At 41.6% G+C, this 19,952-nt stretch overlaps 3 protein-coding genes across 4 annotated transcripts; 1 reads left to right on the forward strand and 2 right to left on the reverse strand.

The window, feature by feature from the left end:
- Positions 1-320: 320 nt before the first annotated feature.
- On the forward strand, positions 321-3,554 carry LOC107046687 (methyl farnesoate epoxidase). The gene is made up of 7 exons (XM_015269366.1): positions 321-594; positions 690-1,236; positions 1,312-1,529; positions 1,723-1,934; positions 2,865-2,951; positions 3,057-3,198; positions 3,293-3,554. Exons 1-7 carry the CDS (start codon positions 510-512, stop codon positions 3,475-3,477), a joined length of 1,476 nt encoding a protein of 491 aa, XP_015124852.1. The 5' UTR covers positions 321-509; the 3' UTR covers positions 3,478-3,554.
- LOC107046676 (probable cytochrome P450 305a1) lies at positions 3,194-8,794 on the reverse strand. 2 transcript variants are annotated; one of them, XR_001461589.2, is made up of 8 exons: positions 8,599-8,794; positions 7,526-7,795; positions 7,214-7,457; positions 6,480-6,639; positions 6,113-6,405; positions 5,134-5,390; positions 4,133-4,367; positions 3,194-3,473 (listed from the first exon to the last, which is right to left on the reverse strand). XR_001461589.2 is itself a non-coding variant. In XM_015269354.1 (7 exons), the coding sequence occupies exons 1-7, from the start codon at positions 8,684-8,686 to the stop codon at positions 4,186-4,188; spliced, it is 1,494 nt and encodes a 497-aa protein (XP_015124840.1). In that variant the 5' UTR covers positions 8,687-8,794; the 3' UTR covers positions 4,121-4,185. The 2 variants fall into 2 exon arrangements, 1 of the variants encoding a protein (XP_015124840.1); XM_015269354.1 differs by lacking the exon at positions 3,194-3,473 and having other exon boundaries at positions 4,121-4,367.
- Positions 8,795-8,998: 204 nt separating this feature from the next.
- On the reverse strand, positions 8,999-19,767 carry LOC107047955 (small subunit processome component 20 homolog). Its single transcript, XM_015270888.2, has 4 exons — positions 19,391-19,767; positions 11,504-19,025; positions 9,869-10,141; positions 8,999-9,216 (listed from the first exon to the last, which is right to left on the reverse strand). Exons 1-4 carry the CDS (start codon positions 19,723-19,725, stop codon positions 9,067-9,069), a joined length of 8,280 nt encoding a protein of 2,759 aa, XP_015126374.1. The 5' UTR covers positions 19,726-19,767; the 3' UTR covers positions 8,999-9,066.
- Between the last annotated feature and the right edge of the window lie 185 nt (positions 19,768-19,952).

Consider the following 19,952-nt stretch of genomic DNA (forward strand, 5'->3'; position numbering starts at 1 on the left):
TTCCAGTTCCTCAATTTTTACCCTCTTATTTCACATCAAATGTGACTCCGAGGGATAGGCTTGTATGTCACTCGCAGGTGTGTACAACTCGTCTTAATTACTTTCTTGACAGTACCGAGACGTTAATTACATCCGGCGGCTGTAAACTACTCATCACGATGAACTCGCGTCCTCCCACAGCCAACAAGAAAAACTATGAATAAACCTCGTCGCCTATCTCATTGACGCGCGTACAATCATGAATAAGGAAGTGAGAATATATTTGGCTGTCAGGTCGTCTTAGGTCAGGTCTGTCTCACTATCGCAGGATCATCATTCCACAGCGTCTTCACTCGGTTAGGTCACTTCTCCATTCATAAATCCAGATTACCATTACAAATTCAAGAGATCGGGATAACACCAGGGGGAGTGGAAGAGGGTTCGTATATAAATCCACAACGTCGGGAAAACCTGGGCCAAATGATAAAAAAATTCACCCCGTTAAACTAGCTCAATTTTGTATTCAAATAATGCTGTTCCTGGCTTTTATTCTGTTCCTCATGGTCTGGATCTTGTGCTCACACGATTGCGTAAAACCGCGGAAATTTCCACCAGGTAAATGAAAATAAATCGACAAAAATTACCATGAGACTTTCACAATCTCAACATTGCACAAATTTTATTCATTGGGGATTGTTTACTGTGTGCAGGGCCCTCGTGGTATCCCCTCATCGGTGCGTTCCCGGCATTTCACAGATTAAAAGAAAAGTATTACTACGTTCACACGGTGTTGGAGGAGTTATCGCGACAGTATGGACCAGTGGTGGGAATTAAACTGGGAAGGCAGAAGTTTGTTGTTATTTCCGGAAATGAATTAGTGAGGAAGGCAGCAGCGAGAGATGAATTCAACGGTCGACCGGACGGTTTCTTCTTCCGCGCGAGGGCCTTTGGGAAGCGCAAAGGAGTTTTGTTCATCGACGGGCCCGTCTGGATGCAAACAAGAAAGTCCACGATGAAACATCTCCGTTCGTTCGGCTTCGGGCAGAAGACAATGGAGAATTATCTGAAGGTCGAGGCGGAGGCTCTCGTGACGCACATCCAAATAAAAGTGGAGAGCCTGCAGAACCCCCTCGCCCTCCAGGAGATCTTCGACGTGACGGTCCTCAATACTCTCTGGATGATGATTGCGGGCTACAGATTTCCCTACGACGACCCCAGACTCAAATACATATTATCGGTCGTGCACGATGCCTTCAGGTAGCTCAATTCAATCATTCGCTTCATCGCGTGTCACATATTAAAATGAAATGCTAATGATGGAGTTATCGGCAGGTCTACTGACACTCTAGGCGGTATTCTGTCTCATCTACCTTTTCTACGATTTGTCATTCCGAATTCCTCGGGCTACAATCATTTAATGGCGACACATAATAAATTGTGGGGATTCATTCGCGACGAGATTGATGAGCATCTGAAGACGATGAGACGCGATCGGCCGCCCAAAGACTTTATCGAGGCGTTTTTACTGGAATCTGGAAACTCTTACGATCGTATGAATTTTTTTCGTTGTTTTATGATGTATCAACTTTCTCTAATGAGCATTTCACAACGAAAATTTTGTTGCATTAATAATAATTATTATTTTACTTTCTTTGCAATGAGCGTTATTAGCGAGTGTTTCTGTGATTATTCTCGACTTTCCAAAATGACTCGGGTGTTTTTTTTTCTTTTTGCGTTTACTAGGGGAGGAATTGGTTGTTCTCTGCTTGGATTTATTCATGGCGGGATCGAAGACGACGACGGATTCGCTGACCGCAATTTTCGCTCTTGCGCTTCATCATCCGGAGTGGGTGAAGGCGTTGCAGAAGGATCTGCACGATATTGTGGGCCCTGAGGCGCAGCCGAGCTGCGAACACGCAGCACAATTGCCAAGGATCGAGGCATTCTTAGCCGAGGTGATGATGCTTCTTTAAATACATTTTAATGTACGTAATGCGGCATTTTTAAGATGAGAAGTTGTGCTGCGTAATTTTTTTCCGGATTTCAGTGGCGAAGCGGGAAACCGGGTTAAGGATGTATTACACGGAGAGAAATGTTCAGTAAAAACTACGGAACTCACATTTCGCTCACCGATTACGGAATTGACTCGGAAAATTTAAGTGACGGTATCGTAATTTTTCATAGGAGATTCAGATAAAAATTACGGAAGACTGAAAAAATTCCGGGACAGTTCCGTAAAATCTCCTATAACCACATTTCGATCTGGAATTACGGAAAAGATACGTCATTTTTATTGAATATTTCTCGCCGTGCACACCCTTTCGGCCAAAATTCACGTTTTTTGAATTTTTCTGGAAAATTATTGATCGAATTGACGAGAAATAATACAGCGTTTTTGCGTTTTATCATTATTGACTGACTCACGATGTTTCATGGTAGTGCAATCATTTTCCTGAATTTTTTTCTAAAGTTTTGTGAATTTCCGAAAAGTTATAGAAAAAACGCAGGAAAATGATTGCACGATCATGAAATTTCGTGAGTCATTAAGTAATGATAAAACGCAAAAACGGTATATTTTTTCACGTCAATCCGATCAACAATTTGCCAGAAAAATTTTAAAAACGTGAATTTTAGCGAAAAAGGGTGTAATACGTCCTTGATATCTCGAAATCTACAAGAGATAGAAAACTTTTTATCATGACCTTTTCTGTAGAGCCAATTGAGAGTTATAAAAAAGGTAATGAAAAAAATTTTACCATCTCTCTTAGATTCCGAGATATTCATCAAAAACTGGCCAAAAGTCAAAATCGACTAAACCCGGTTTACCGCTTCGCTACTGATTTGCTGAATAAGTGACAGTGAAATGTTTTGGTTTATGGTGACAGGCGCACAGAGTACTAGTTCTCACGCCACTCGGTGTACCCCACAAGACAATGGAAAAGGTTTCACTCGAGGGTTATCACATTCCAAAGGTAATATTTGCAATTAACAAAAGGCGATTGTGTGCAAACACCTGATTCCACATTTCCCCTTTTCATTATTTTGATTTTCTTGTTTTTTTTTCTTTCACTTTCTAGGATACTGTGGTTTTATTCAATTATCACAGCACTAATGTCGATGAGACGTGCTGGGAAGAGCCATATGAGTTCAAGCCGGATAGATTTTTGGATGAGAAAGGACAGTTCAAGAGGAGAAGTGAATTTTCACCATTTGGTTTGGGTAAATAATTTTTTTTAATAATTTAAAAAACTATTTCTGTTGTTACTAATTATTAGAATTGTTTCCGAATGCTCGAAATGATTTTTTTCCACAGGAAAACGACGATGTTTGGGAGAAATATTGGCAAGAGCGTCGCTGTTCCTCTTCTTTTCCTCCATAATCCACAATTTCGATATAGAAGCACCAGAGGATCAAGGACTCCCCAGACTAGACGGAATAGATGGATTCACAGTGTCACCACGGCCATATCTCATTAAATTAATTCCACGAAAAAACTGAAAATGCAGATTGAGAAGGAAACTGAATGTAGAATTAATTATTTCGCAGATTAATAAATAAGAAAATTTTTGAGTAAATCATCGTTGACTAATTGCTCATGAAAAAACATAATAATCGCGTTATGTTTATTCATGAACGTTGAGATCATGATCTCAATAACGTTCATGAAATTCCCCTTTTTAATTATTTTCAGGTTTTTTGGGCAGGAAAACGACTAAACAATCATAATTGCAATGAAATTCGATTATTATGTATTTAAACTATAATTTTTTTAAATGAATAAACATAATGGCCGTATTGAAACTACCCATCATTCAAGAAATGTATTTTCTGTAATCTTCATTCTACAATTCAATACTAATTAAAATTTTCTCTGAATACTTGCAATAAATCGGGGAATTTCGATTGATCATTTTCTAAGGGCGAAGGAATTGAGGACTACGACAGGACAAAGCAGACACATTACCGCCATATGGCATTCAAATTAATTCCACGTAAAAAGTAAAAATAGAAAAACAAGCGGTAGAACTAAGGATTTTATACAGCAATAGACAAGAAGTACTTCAAAACAATCTCCTCCACCTCTTCCTGCTGAAAAACATAATTTTAATATCCAGCAATAAATAATAAAATAATAAATAACTGGAGGACCTACTGAATAATTTATCAACTAATACTCTTGAATTATCACAAATGTGAATGGAATAATCATGTCGAACGAGGCACGAGAAGTATCTCATACGGTTTCGGCGATATCGTGAGCCCGTGCTGTGGCTCCACATCGAGATATGCTCCCGGGACAGGAAGCAATTTGTAATTTCTCATGATTCCAGCAAACAGCAGAAACACTGCGGATCTTGCGACAGTCTCGCCTGGACAGCGTCTGTGACCTAAAAACCATAATCATCCAACTGAATTACGTAACTCAATTGTTCTTGCCACACGGAAAATTTATATTTTGAAAAATATATAAAAAAGTATCTTAAACTGGCCCAATTCATTTTCAAAAATGTATATAAAATATGTTTTCTGTATTTGTTTTTATATATTCTTTACAAATTTGAAACATATATGGAATTGGCCCACATCATATACATTTTTTATAGGGGAGAATGGGGTAAAATGAAACAGTCCAAAAACGACTATTTAGTGCGATTCAGGCGAAAAAACATTTTTTGTTAAATATTTTTTGTCATCAACTTTTTTTATTCTTGGGAGTACTGGTGAGAATAATACTTTTCCATTCAGTGGAATGGAAAATTATGGAGAAGTTTTGACAGAGGAAGAGTTCAATGGATTAATTGAAAAAAAAATGAAACAGCAAAATCCAAAGTGCAGAGGAAGGCTCAGGGGGAGACTCAGACGGGAAAAAAGGGAAATGTGATGTTGAATTTCAATCGAATAGTCTATTGACAAAATGTTCGCCTATCAAAACTTCTCAATAATTTTCCATTCTACTGAATGTTAAAATTATTATTCTCCTCATTACTCGCAAGAATTAAAGAGAATTAACAAAAGAAAAATTATTAATAAACAAATTATTTTGCTTGAATTGCGTCAGTCGTTTTTTTTTACTATTTTATTTTGCCTCACTCTTCCCTATATTTTTTCATGGGGGTTCCCTCCTTTGTCAGCTTCATTCATTAGTTAGCTCACCTCCGCCGAAAAATATGAGCTTTTTGTGGGGCACATGCGCACCGTTCTCCATGAATCTCTCGGGTTTGAATGCCTCTGGGTCTTCGAAATCATCAGGATTAGTGTGGACACTGTAGAGATTCATGAGAATGCAAGAGCCTTTTGGTATTTTGTAGCCATCGAGTGTCGCGTCACTTAACGCCCGTCGGGGCCCAATTATCGGTGTGACCAGTCGTAGCCTCTGGGACTCGGTCATGACAGATTCAGTGTATGGAAGTCTATAATTAATTATAGTGAATTGTTGGTCAGTCAACCGATGGACAGGAGCAAATAATAAATTGATCAAGGAGACTAATTGAAGTAGATGATCAATGTCTTTACACATGGAAAAAAAATCACAGGAGCTAATTTTTTTTAGAAAGTCGTACAATTTTTTAAAGAAAATCAACAGAACTTGATTTTTCTAAACGGCTTTGTCAGTTGAAATTTGCTAATGAATGTCTTCAAACGAGTTTTACATTCATGTAAAATAGGCAGAAAAATTATCGCTCGTTTATTATTATATTTTGCATTAAATATAAAATATTTATATTCCCGGTTCTTTCGGAAACATTGTTCAGACTATCTGGAATGACTGGTGAAATTTTTCACTAAAATAATAACGAAATTAGCTGTGCAGGAGTTGAATTTCGAAAAAAATAATTCATAATTGTTATTGCACATAATTTTTCAAAAATTTTGAACACAAAGACACCTCCGTAGCTCAAAAATTGGAGGCCTTGAACTATTTTTAACATTTCAAGCATCTGCGGGGCAAGCGAACAATAAACAATTAATTTTTTTGGACTAATTATTCATTTTTAGACACATAATCGATCGTCAATGTATAAGAAATCGCATTCTAACAGCCTGCGGCTCTTAAAACTCATAGTAGTCTCCCCTAATTTATGTCAATAGCAAATATTACGAGTGATTGAAAAACTGATTGGAAAGTGCTTACAATGGTCGATCTGTCTGCTCCGGCAATCGCCCACAACTAATTACAGAATCAAGTTCCTTATGCACCTTCTCCTGAGCATCTTGATGGAGTGTCATATAGAAAAACATAAAATCTAGTGTTGTCTGAGTTGTGTGAGATCCAGCAAGGAACAAGTCGATTAATATCATTAATAATTGGTTCTCCGTGAAACCAGCCTCTGGGCCTTTTCCATTATACATTTCCGCGAGAAACATGTCTATCAGATCCATCTCTTTGCCCGGTGTGTAATGTTTTTTGTGCTCGTTTATGGTTTCCTGTCGTAGAAACATAATTGAGACATCAATAATTATTTAAAAACAAGGTAAGTCATTCCGTCTGGAATACAAACCATTAAAAACGATTTAAGTTCTTCATTGAGGGTGATTAGTAGTTCATAACCGGAAGTCTTTGGCGCAAAATGTCTTATCCATGGAAATACTGATAACATTCCTCCCGCTATGTCGAAAGCTCTCGCTCGACGGTCCATGAGATCAAGAAAATACCTTAAACTATCGAAGGATTTTGGACAATCGTAAGAGTTCTGTTCCGCAATTGCCGCCAGAGATCGGAATGCGGCTTAATTAAGATTCTCATCAGTATAGGATTTCAGAAAACTATAGACTTCTCGTAAATCCAAGTCTCGATTTTATCTCCAAGTTTCAATTCAAAATTGATGAGAAATCTCTAACAATAAACACTGCGGGAGCGAGGGGCGAAATGAACACAACGAAGACCTGTCGGCCGACAGCCTCTGGAGAATTCTGCAATGGACTTACCGACAAGAGAATTTTTTCAAGAATTTTAAACGTGATTTGATTCATATTTGCGGTGGAAAAACAATTACCAAAATTTCGAGGATTTTGGGCCTTTTTATTCTCGAGATACGCAACGTATCTAAAAATTAACGGCTCATTGAATAATTCCTAGCAATAAACACTGCGGAAATACTCTCGAGACGAGTTTCCCTGACGAAATACGTCCGAAAATTATAATGCTCTCTCGTATTTTTTAGAATGAATTCTGATTGTGTATTTTGCCCCTCTTCCCTCCAAATGCGTGGATCATCTCAACTAATCAATTCACCGTTTTTCATCTTCAATTCTCTTCCCCGTCGCCACACTCCAGATGACGTTAATAACAGCCGGTGCAATAATGGGCTTCATTGTTACGATTCCACCGCCCTTCATTTTCAAATTCTCGAGAATAATCACCAATTCGTCTCTAATCTTATCTGACATTTCTTCACGTCCAAATCCCAAGTCTCTGAGAGACCTGACCAACCAAGAGCGCATTTCCCGCCACTCGGGGCCTTCGTGCATCGTAATTCCTGCAAGATTTCACATTTATTGGCTCTCTCCACACAAATTACTCAATAAAATAAACGAATTATTGCACCTTTCTGCATTCCCATATTACGAATTTTTGAAAACTCATTCCACGGTCTAGCGTCGAACGTCTCGTCGCGTAAAATTTTCGTGACAGCATCGAATCCGCAGACAACGATGACATTTGAACTTCCGAGACGTAAATTAATTATATCACTGTTGTAGTCCTTGGAGAGTTCGAGGAACGCTTTGTGTTGTCCACCGAATTTTTTGCACATTCTCCGCAGCAGTCGCAAATTACCTAATACGGGCCATGGGAATGGACCTGGAATCTTCTCTCCTTCAATGGAGAATAATCATATTACAGGAGCGGAAATTGAAGCGAATCAACGTGATTAAAGATATTAAGTAACGAATTGTTGACGTCGAATAATAAATTTGCCAGGGAAAAGAAGTGACTTTTCCTCGTGAATATCGCGGAATTGTACGAGAATATCAGATCAACAAAAGGCTACTCAGTGCATCCTACACGGAAAAAAAAACTTCAGTAAAAAGTAGATGAGAAAACATACAAGGCCGACAAAATGAAGAAAAATAGGGAACGAAAAATGAGTTTTCCCTCTTGAATTCATGAAATTTTGCGTTTGAAAAATGTAATCTTTTAATAATCTCCACAGAAGGCAATTAAATAACCATTACATTTCACTGCATCAGTGAAACTAAAATCCAATCAACGTAATGACATTCTAAATTATGGATTATTGACACGGAATGATAAATTTCGAATACGAAAGAAATGCTTTCCACCTTGGAATGCAGTTACGACATTGAGTGTAACCGAAAATTACGGAATTTGATGTAACTAATGCTCGCTGAAAGCATAACGAATTAACAAAGCATTTGATTCATGAAATGCGCGAGTAATTGAAAACCATAAAATTAATAGCCACGAGTATCATTTTATGTCCGTTAAAATGCACTCGGGTGTTCAGTTACGCACGTGTCTGAATTTAACGCACACTAGGTAGCAGCGAGAGAAAAACGGAGAGAGAAATACTTTAAAATAAGATAAACCAGACTGGCATGTGTCCAAATGTCCCTCAGTCAGTCTATTATTTCAAATGGACACTGAATATTCAATACCTGGTTTAGGGTCCACTGACTTTTGCCGGAGTTTAATAACAGTCAGAATGAGGCATAAAGCTATCAGATAAATTATATTGATAACCATAATCGTTCGATTTCACTGTTGCTGTGTCTCTTATTCCCTTTAATTCCCTTTCACGAACGTTGAAATTTCGGCGAGTGATGCACTTGTGCTACTGAGATGGGACTAGCCGATCCGTTTCAAGCGCGTCTAATGATTCAGAAACTCGGCTTTTAGCGTTTAGACTCGTCTCGCTTCACCTATCCCTTCCACTTGACTCTCCGACTCCACGTGGCTCCGTTCGGTAGTCTTTTGACCCCCTCAACACCATTACCCACCCCAAGGGCTCACTGATTTAATCATTGGAATTGAAAAACATAGTGGGATAAATTTAAATACTGTTAATGAAATTTTCATACACTTTTTTATTTACATATTCAAGATAATTTTTTGTAAACTCAACATTACATAATCTCCACGTTATTTTCCTTACGTGGCCGCTTATCTCGTCTCCGCTTTCCCTGTATTTCGGTTCTTTTTCGCTTTTTCGCCTCCTTTTTCTTCAGTTGTTTAGCTATTTTCTTCTTCGCTGCCAACTCCGGATCAATTACGTACTGGAAATGAAACGGTAATTGTTAAAGTCGTAATTGTTAGAATCATCGTTTTTTATGGTGATTTCAGTGCAGTAGACTCCCGTTACAGTCGCATTTCCCCTCGTATTGATGCTTCTTCGACTGCCCACGGGCCCCGGAGTAAACACTTCAATGTTATCTTTGAGGAGGCATTCTCTTTAAATTCCAACAAAGCGGAAAAATAAAATACTCTGAATAGGAATTTTCGATCATAAAATTCAGTTCCCTCGAGACTCATGGAGAGAGTTTCTTCTTTTGTTGGGATAAGTTGAATTGGATAATAGATCAGAATGAAGAAAATAAGAGCAAGATTACCGATGAGAAATTAAAAAAAAGAGAATGAAGCGGAATCTTAAAACTAAAACTAGAAGACCAAAACCACTTTGATAATGAAGATGACAAAAAAAGTTCATTACGAAAATTTTGTCATCTTTAAATTATCAAATAAAGATGACAAAATTTTCGTAATGAACTTTTTTTAGAGCGAATTGAGGGCTACAAAAAAGGTTACGACAAAAATTTTTCTGTCTCCCTTAGATTCCGAGATATCAATTGAAAACTGGCCAATAGTCAAAAGTGACTTGAACTGTTTTACCGCTTCGCTGCTGATGTTTTTGCTGGACTTTTTACTCACTTGTTGGGTCAGGGTCTTTTTCCTCTCAGCCCGCTTGACGTCCAATTTCTGCTGAACTCTCGCAAGTAGTTTCGCATACTCATCATCGTCTATTCTCTTTTTAATCATCCTACCGACTTCTTTCGATAATTGACGTAATGGAGCGTTTGATTCCTCGGTGGTCATCATTTCGCGGACCAGTGGGGACATTAGTTGGAAAAGAATGGGTTTTAAATATGGTTCGATGGGAATTGTTGTTACCACTCCGGCTGTCCATTTGAATGCGGCTGATCTCTGCGATTCAGGAGAAAATCATTCTTTTCATTAAAAATATCCCAGTGCATTTTACGGTTTTGTACGGAGCAGACTATAGATTTGGATAATTTCAATTCAATTTATATTTTAAAGAGAAAAATTGTTGAAACATTTGTTTCTTGTAAAGCAATAGAGGAAATTGTTCAATCTTTCGGAAATGTTGGTTTCTTTTCTTATGAGACTTGATTTTTTTGGGTGTTAGCCCAGGGTCAAATGCAGTTTGAACGGGAGCTCTGGTTTCGCAGAAATCAAATTGTCAAAGTAGGACATTTCCCAAGCGAATTTTCAATATTTTTTGTTCTACTACTGAAATTGATTAAGACGTAAATAACTGTCATTGTATTATATCTTTCGAAACCCTGATAAAGCTGAAATAAGTAGCGTAAGGTCACACTAATGAATTCCTTGATTTTCCTTCATAAATATTTCGTTGTAATTTTCATTCATTCATTCCAATTCCATTGATTGTTATTTAAAAAAATCTTCAAGGATTCCATTCGATATTTTTCCTTTTCGTTATGATTTCTTCGTATTTACGACCCAGTTATTAACGAATTGTTAATGACGAAATCATGACTAATGTCAGGCAAATAAATTCTGCTTCTGAATATTTGGGCATTAAAAAAAAGGTGATAGCTCCATTTCTAATAGAAAGTCAATTAAATATTCATTGAATATCAGTAGAGTGACCGAGATTTATTGAATCAGTATCGATGAATCATCAGACGTGAATGTATGACATTAAACGGATCAAATGGAAAGGTCCATTGATCTCATCGAAACCAATACGGTATACATGACTAGAAATTCAGAAGCATGAAGAGTAAAACAGTAGCGGAATGCGGAAACGTTCAAAATAAAAATTCATAAAGCTGAAATTAGGGAAAGTACACGCTCGTTCGCACTTGAAAAACATTTTTACATGATTGCTCTATCCTTACACGCTTATAAATCTCCTAAATTGCGTCTTTCGCCGAAGAATATTCCGCTAGTTTCAATTTTGCAAATAATTTTTCTACAGTAATAGCTTTCTGACAGAAATTCTCAAATGTTGCGGGAGTTTTATAAATTTCCTTACATAGAATAATATTTCTCTGCGATATTTTTTTTTTTTTTGTAATAATTTGAAGATTTACTGCAACGTTAACTGAAGGTTTCTCTCGAAAATCTCTCATTTCCTTTTCTGTTTAATTATTTTTCCACGCAGGAGAGTTTACCAAACATGGATTGTAATTTATATTGTTTCTTTGCCCTGATATATTGTCGCTAGGAATAAAAACCGCGGAAATTCAGTAAGAGCTCCCGCCCCTCGAAAAATTCTGACGAAGAAAATTCTCTTACCACACACGTAGACTTCGGATTCTGTGTCACCTCCATATTCACGCACTTGCGAACCCTCTTGACGAGCCACAGTAGTGAAACGCCATCCTCCCTCCCACTCCCCTCAGCCCCCCAGCTGGCCGTCTTTACGACCCTCGCAATGAACACAAGATTCTTCACCACCTGATCCGCAAGCTCCTCAAACTCCATTCCGGGCTGCAGTTGTGCGATTAAATCCAAACTCAAACTCCTAAGCGTCTCCACCGGCGACGAGTACACATAGCCCTTGACACTGTCCCCTGCATCCTCAAACCTTTTGAACTGCAGATAGTGCGAGAGTTTATCGCCGTCGAGAGTAGCCAGGATGAACCCAATCTGCTGAGTGGCAGCGAGTCTCACCCAGAGGTGAGGATGCCCCAGATTGGCCTGACTGTACTCCCCGAGTGACAGAACCTCCTCAACGTACTTCTCACTCTTCAAAAAGCCCGAGCAGTTCGCCGAGATCTTCAGGGTCAGCTGCAGAACTTGAAACAGGTGGTGATCCTTGAGCCTCTCGGGATCCTTGACGTCCTCCTCAACGATTTTCCTCCTCTTCCTCTTGACAAATTTTCCCGGTTCATTCTCCTCGTTATCGTCCAGCCTGAACTGCTTGAGAACCAGAGGGAGGACCTCCCCGAGTCTCGTCTCAAACGAGTCCCTCTCGACAGTCACGAAAATCCCACAGAGCTGGGCCGCCAGCCCCCGAAGAGACACCTTCGGGTTCTTGAACCAGGCGATGACAATGTCGAAGAGCTTAACTCTCTGATTGTGAGGAACTCTGGTGACGATCTCCTTGACGCACTTGGCACTGAGCTTCTTGCACTCGGGGTCTTCGTCGTTCGCCAATCTGGCCCCCACCATGATGAAGATGAGGGCTGACTGCTGGGTGAGGATCGCCTCTGGGAACCCTGTGACGATGCTGAGGACCATATTCAGAGCGCTGAGTCGACCCATCTGCACCTCATAACTCAATTGACTTAAATAGAACGACAAGTGCTTCTCCAAGTCTTTGCCCAGCGGGTACTCCATCAAGAAGGCATAGAACACATTTCTCGCCTGTTGTCTCACATTTTCAGACTCTGACGTCACGCTCAGGGCAGCGACCCTCTTCATGACCTCGTGCATCTCCGGGATTATCAATTTCCGATTGATGATTGCTTTAAGCAGATTAAAAGCAGTTGCTTGTCTCTCGTAATTGTGCAGGTCCTGCTCGGCGTAGAGGATCAGCGCCTTCACCTGATCGTCAGACATGTCGAAGTGCTTGACATCTCTCACGAGAACCGACATCGTCTTGAACGCCGCCATGACGAGGTCAAAGTTGTCCCCTTTGCTCAATCCAGCAGCTCCGTACTTGTGCAGAATTTTGAATATCGAAGCGCAGATTTCTGTTATTGAAGAGCGAACCGAGTCCAGGTCCATCTTTATGATCCAGTTGAGGCACTGGAGGGATAGCGTACTCATCTTCACTTGTTGGGAGCTCAGGCAGTCCGAGAGAATTGGGACGAAGGGGTCCAAGAAGTGCTTGAAGGTGCCCCCAGTGACCTTCTCCCGTTTCAGGAGAACGTGCAGGAGTTTCAGGGCGAACTCCAAGAGGATGTGATCATTGGTGTCCCCTGAAGTCTTGGCAGCAGCCTTCAAACCCATCCTCGATTTGGGCTCTGCTGGGATTATGAAGCAGTCTGATATCTGCGTCTTATTGTTTGGTTTCTCTCCCTCGATGGACCTCGGTCTGCTCGCACTCAGGGCTGGGATGCTCTTGGAGACGACTCCATAGAGGAATATGAGGAGTTTGTCAGGCTGGATGAAGACATTGTCTGCGAGACCGAGAACCACGTGCCTCAGGCACTCCACAACTTTGCGAACGGTTTTGTGGGATCTGGAGTCGTTGAGGACTGCCACGAGGGGCTGGAGGAGATCTATCAAACAAGACTCTGTGATGAATTGTCCGAGAACGTGGAAAATATCGAAACTCTTGGTCGATTTGGCCTCTGATGTGTTTTTGGTCACTGCAGCTATTTCTTTCTCCTCAGCACTGATACCGAACAGGTCTACTTTGCAGACTTGTAGGATACTCTGGAGGTTCTCGTTTACGTGGCTTTCCTTGAAGAGGGGCTTCAGAGATAGCAGGACTGCGTGGATGGTGTAAGCGAGCACGTGGATCTGGAACCCTCGGGTCAAAAGAGAATTCATTTCCCTGAGTAAATGGTGGAGGTAGTCTGGGCCCAGGGTGATCATGATCTTCTGGAGGATCTCTCGAGTCGATCGTCTCACAGACTCCAATCTGCTCTTCAGGAACGTGCAGAGTTTCATGAAGATTCCGGGGAGATTCTTGTCTAGGATCCTCTCTGGGAGCTTCTGCAGGAGTTTCACTAGAGCCAGAGCTATTGGAACTCGCATCAGCTCTTCCTCTTCTTTTTCAGCTCCTGTTCGCTTCCTGTTGACTTTGTGACTCATCTCGTGCTGGGTTCTGCTGAGGATTGATCGGTGCAGTTGAGGGAGGAGAGTGTTAGTTATGTCGAAGACGAGACCTTTGGCTGCGTAAGGGGACAGAACTATTTGTTTCTCCACGAATTTTTTTACCTCTGTCTGTTCCTCGTCCTCTGGGATTTTCTGATCTTCTGGGGAGTCCTCTTCTTTGCTCAGGGCTTCGTCCAATGCCTCGTCAGGTTCTTCTTCGATTTGGGGAGTGGAAGCTTCAGTTTTATCTTCTTCTGACTCAGCACTTTCTGCTTGAACCTGTTCAGATTTATCCTCAGGTTTCGTCACATCTTCCACACTCTTCAATTTAGATAAATCATAATGAAAAGCGTCTAGAATAGTAATCACAGTCCTCACAATCTGCCTCTGAAATTCCGTGGAAGATCTCAATTTATCCAAATAATACTTGAGAATAATTGCGTATTGATGCCAGGGCAAGAGTCTGCACACAGCCCCAACAGTCTCAATCGCAGAGTCCACTAAACTGTTTTTATTAGCAAATGACGCGTTGCAGAGGTACGAGGAGGCCAGTGGAAAGATGAATTGGGTCAGAGTCTTCGAGTTTGGAGCTTTCTCCAGAGACTTCGACATTGTGCAGAATTTCAGAAAGGCTCTGGCCTTCCTGTGAAGCTGGAGATGCTGGAGGTTCTCGAAGAAATCAACTTCAGGGTCAACTCTATCAGTCAGTAGATTCAAATCCCTGAGAACTGGGTGGACGTCTGGACACTCCATCGACATAGCTCCGAGGAAGGATATCGAACGCAGGCAAACAGCTTCATTCTTGCTCCTGATTCCAGTCCTAACTAGCTTCAGTATCGTCTCTTCGATCAGGAACATTCTGTCCACTTTATTCTCCTTATTCCGCTTCGCCAGTTCTGGTCCTAAAATGTTCAAGCACTGGCCTGCGGAGTCCCTCAGGGAGAGATCAGTCTCACGTTTGAGGAAATAGAAACAGCAGTACAAAACTGCAACTCCAAACTCAATCGTCAGGACCTTCGACTGCTCCTCATCCCCCGAAGTGATCGCTGATTTTATCTCTGAAAATGCGTTCAGCCTCCTCTCGAAGTCAGGCTGATCGATCCACCGCTGATCCACGGCGTTCAACTCCACCAAAAGATCAGCAGTCTTCACCATGATGTCCCTGGGAACTGGTGAGGAGTCGCAGTCCTTCGAGGCGATCGTCTTGAACAACTGGAGAAGGAGTTTCCTAGCAGCAGACGAGCCCACACAAGAGAAAAGCGGGAGAATGGCTCTGAGGTGGACATGCGGCTCCTGCACGTTCCTCATCAGGTTCGATATCGTCGTCAGAAGCTCGAGGATCGCCTCCTCAGCCTCTCCCTTCATCGCTCGCTTCACCAGGATGGGCAAGGACAAGGAAACCAGTGAATTCGACGTCTCCGGGTCGAGGTTGAGCTCGGAAATCCTCGCGAGGATGCTCGTCTCTGTTCTGTTGACTCCGTACTTCGACTTTTGGAATTTTCTCTTGATGTAGGACAAGACGTCCGGGACGTGGGGAAGGAGGATCGAGGATCCGTAGTTAATGTGGACTCCAGGCAAAAGTGCTTCGGCATTAACCTCCAGCAGATTCCTTGGGTTCAAGGGAATCTTCACGTCGTCGACTTCCATCTGATCCTCAGGAGTCACTCCGTAGTCCTGAAGGGTCAGGAGCTTCTCCAACATGTCCAGGATGGTATTAACCACTGATGGATGGGTTTTATTGCCCAGCAGGAGCTTGATGACGAAGGGAAGGGGAGACAAGCCGCTGTTCCCTTCCTCGTGCTTCACGAGGAGACAGAAGTACCTGGGGTTCTGACACCAGGAGGACAGGAGCTTCAGCAGAGATGTGGGACTGTGAACACCCTCCACAGGGAGTTTCTCGATCCAGGGGAAGACAGCAACGTCGAACAAAACGTCCAGCTCGGTCTCGGACCAGTTGTAGTCCTCAAAGTGTCCGAAGAATCTCGCGACGATTCCAATGCAAGTGTTCTTCAGGTCTTTGATCATGGGGATGAACCCTGAGAGGACGCTCTCGTGCTGCTCCAGGATCCCCTTGATATGGGCCATGATGCAGAGGAGGAGGGCCAGCAGCCTTGGCAACAGATTTCTCGACATTTTCGCTCCAAACTCCTCGATGATGATGGAGAGCAGGTTAACCGCTGATCTGAGACGCTTAGGGGGGATCACGTCTGATAAGTCTAGATTTTTTATGACATCTGTTGTTAGTGTTTTTAGATCTTTTAGATTGGCCTCCGGGGAGAGAGTGATCTGGTACTTCTCGAAGGGCTTGAACGCCATCTTCGTGAAGAGCATCATCTCGGTCTCTTTCACTCCCATCAAAAACCTCAGGATGATCTTACGACGAACCAGACCTCCAGCTGCCCCAGCAGCCCTCCCAGTGCCTTTTGATATCATTTTTGCGTAAATCAGTCTCATCAGGATCGGCATCAGGGACTCACGGTGGTCCTCCTGGATCATCCCAGTGGTCTCCTCCTCGTGTTCTACCTTGAATCGAGCCAGTTCATTCCGGAGATTCTTCTCCTCGATCAAACCGTAAAGGTGGTCCTTGTAAGGCATCAGGGACTTGTGTTTGTACGAGGAGAGACAGTCCAGGACTGCCTTCTGGAGCTCCACGCTCTTCGAGGTGAGCAGGTCCAGGTAAATCTGGTACATTTCAGACTCTCTGTACATCATCCTCGGGTTGTGGGCCTTGGAAAAGAGGCTCAGCTGGGAGAGCAGGAGCTTGAAGTCTGAGCTCCTTCCCAGCTTTTTTAATCCTGATTTTTTCGGGGAATCGAGCCTGGGGGGCCCCTCCTTCGTGGGTTTCTCCTCGTCTTCCGAATCATTCTCGTCGATTAGTGTTGCTTCTTGGGAGCTATCGCGTTTTAAGATGTTGTAGGATCTTGCTGTCTCTGAATTGGATTTAAATATCTTGTTCTCAACAAACTCGATGAAGAGGACTGTCACGTCTCGATTTTTAACTTCAACGTATTCTGGAAATTCACTCATGCATTTCCATAAGAGGATTTTGTAGTTCTGGTGGTCGGGTTTGTCAGTTGAAGACAATTTCTGGGTTAAAGTCTTGAGGACTTCACTGTTGAAGAGGTTTTTAGTGAGGTCAGGGGTTGGGGGGAGGCTTTGGGTCCTCAATTCTTCCAGGAATATCGGCCAGAACTGGGGGCATTTCTCACTGGCGAACGTTGCTATTGCCTTTGCTGTTGGATCCCACAGGAGAGAGAAATTGATGTACAGGTTTCCTATTAGAAATCTCACTGGGAAGTCGTGGTATTTTGGCTTGAGGTTTGTCAGTGCTCTGGAGGTGAATGTGAGGGCCTGCAGGTGGATCAGACGATCTCGGTAATTGTAGACTGTTGTTTCGACACTCTCAGCGGCGAACAGGAGGCTCAGGGCGTTCAGACTCTCGTCGTTCTTCTCGATGAACAACTCCTCGACTTCGGAGAATAGGGAGTAGATGTGGGACACTGTTAATCGAATTTTGCCATAGGGAGAACCCAGTTGCCTCCCCAAGTGTTCGTTAATCTCGTCGAAGATCTTCTCATTTATGTAGAGGTTTCTCTCTTCAGAATTTTTGATGAAGGTTAAGAATATATCTGCAGTATTTAAAATACTGGAGACGTTTGAGTATTTTTTAATCAGCTCTAATATATCCATTTTCGAGTCGTTAATGAACTTCTGGAAATCTTCAATTTCCAATAGATGGATTGTCGATTCTAGTGTCAATAGAAATGCGAAACTTCTCTTCTCAATTTCAGTTGTTGAAGCATCGTTGTAGTCGTCTCCGATCAATTTTGTATGCATTGTGATTAAATTCTTTTTTAATTTCTCTAGCAAGAGATTGTTGACGGGACTGACGTGAGGCAGAACGACAACAACTCGTAATGATTCTTCGGAGACAACATTTTCCTCTTCCCAATTTTCTAATTTATCATGAAGATAGTCAATAGTTGTAGCTGGGAATCCTCTGAGGTCCAGATTCATCTTCCTCCAGGACTTGGAGTTGATCCCACCGAGACTGGGGGGTGCCCTCCCGTTGACTATTTTGGAGAACAAGTCCAACTCGTTGTTTCCAAATTCCTCCTTTAGGACACTCCGCTGCAGGGCCATTGGCAGAATCAAGGTCTCAAAGGAAGAATGGTCGACCAATTTCTCCACAATGTAACTCAGAATCTCCCTGTTCTTGATGGATAAAAGCTTGGAAACAAATTCACTGGAAACTTCTTGAGTTAATTTCAAGTTATTTGCCAGGAGAATGTCGATGGACAGGTCGACAGCTTCTTTGAGAACTTCATCGTCGTAGACCGGAATTATTTTGACGATTTTTGACTTCATTTCCACTGGATTGATGAGCATTCTGCCCCCTCTGTGGTCGACAATCAGACGAGAAAGCCTCAGGACCAAAGTCATCATCTTCTTGTTCTTATTTTCCTGAGCTGTTGAGTGTTCATCCAGAAATTTGAAGATGACAGTCCACAGGATTTGACTATTTTTAGGGATTATTGAGTTTGTGATGCAGGTGAAGACTTGCTGGAGGACATCGAAGACCAATTTCTCATCCATTGAGTCATCGATTAATGCATTGAGGTACAAAGTCAGCATCTGTTCAGCGCAGGAGTGAAATTGTCCAGAAATTCCAGAGACAACTTCGAACAAGAGTTTTCCACAGCCTACTGTGCCATCTGGAGTCTTCTCCAGGGCTTCAAACACGAGTTTCAGGAAGGCCTCTCGATCTCTGACTTTTCTGGCGACGAATGCAAAGCTCTCAGCTGCGAAATTATTAACATACTCAGGTTTCGTGTCCACTAGGAGAGGCAGGAGGAGCTCGAAGGCCCTGTCGATGTTCTTTATCAAATATCTCCATAGGAATTTGAATAGATAGGCCAGGGTTGTGAAGGAGTATTCGAGGATCTCTGGGTCCTTCGTGGAGAGGAGATCGATGATCAGAGAGAGGAAGTGGGGGAAATGCTCGTAGAAATCCTTCTGGAGGTCCTTTGCTGCTGCCACGACCAACCTGATGAAATGAGAACGATTAATTCGTGAGACAAATCTATAAAAAATTAATTTATGAAAAATTTGGTAGAAAAAATAGCCCTTTCGCTAGAAAATTCTATTGAATTGGTATTCTACTGGAAATTATATGCGTTTTTTGTAGATTTCGATAAAGATTTTTTTACGGATTTTAATTAGAGAAAAAGCAATGGATGCTAATTTTCTGGGAGAATTATTTCCTTTAAATTTTTTATACCGAAATCAAGAAAAAAGATCTGGAAAATCCGATCTCAATAATTTTTATAGAAGTTGAAACAAACAGAATTTTCTAACGAATGTGTCAGTTTTTCTCTTGAATTTTTCCAACATCCATTTACGATCTCTTACTCGAGAATTGGCTGCACAAACGTCGCGTTCTTCATCCTCAAGTATTTTGTTAACGAGTCCAGAACCTCCTGCTTGTGTTTTAAGAGCTGAGGAAGGGTCACAACATGTTGCACTTCCTTCCTGAAGCTCTTGTACCCCTCTGTGAGGTTCAACACATTCCATTTCTGCAGTGTCTTATGAAAATTAGTCTCCAGTGATTCTTCATCATCGGAAAACTCTTCGTTCCTGTGGGCTACTCGATGGAATACATCAACGTCGATCTCTGATATCCGCTCAGAGAATTTTTTAAACTTGAAGGTGTTTGTTTCTTTATGACGAACAGGTTTATTCTTCATTTTCACTGAATATTCTTGGGATTTACTCCAAAGTATTCACGTAAACACAGTAAACAAATCAACTTATTGAAGCATATTTCATTAAACGAAATGGTTCTGTAGTTTATAAATTCATGAAAAACCATGAGAAATAACAAATTGTGTAATTAACGAGACAAACTGTCATTCTTTTTCTGGTATTTACAGTTCTGTTGCAGAGCAATACCAACCATGCGTTCAACACGTGC

The sequence above is a fragment of the Diachasma alloeum genome, unplaced genomic scaffold, assembly GCF_001412515.2.
Source record: "Diachasma alloeum isolate Michigan unplaced genomic scaffold, Dall2.0 Dall_scaffold_00183, whole genome shotgun sequence".
In the NCBI taxonomy this organism is placed as follows: domain Eukaryota; kingdom Metazoa; phylum Arthropoda; class Insecta; order Hymenoptera; family Braconidae; genus Diachasma; species Diachasma alloeum.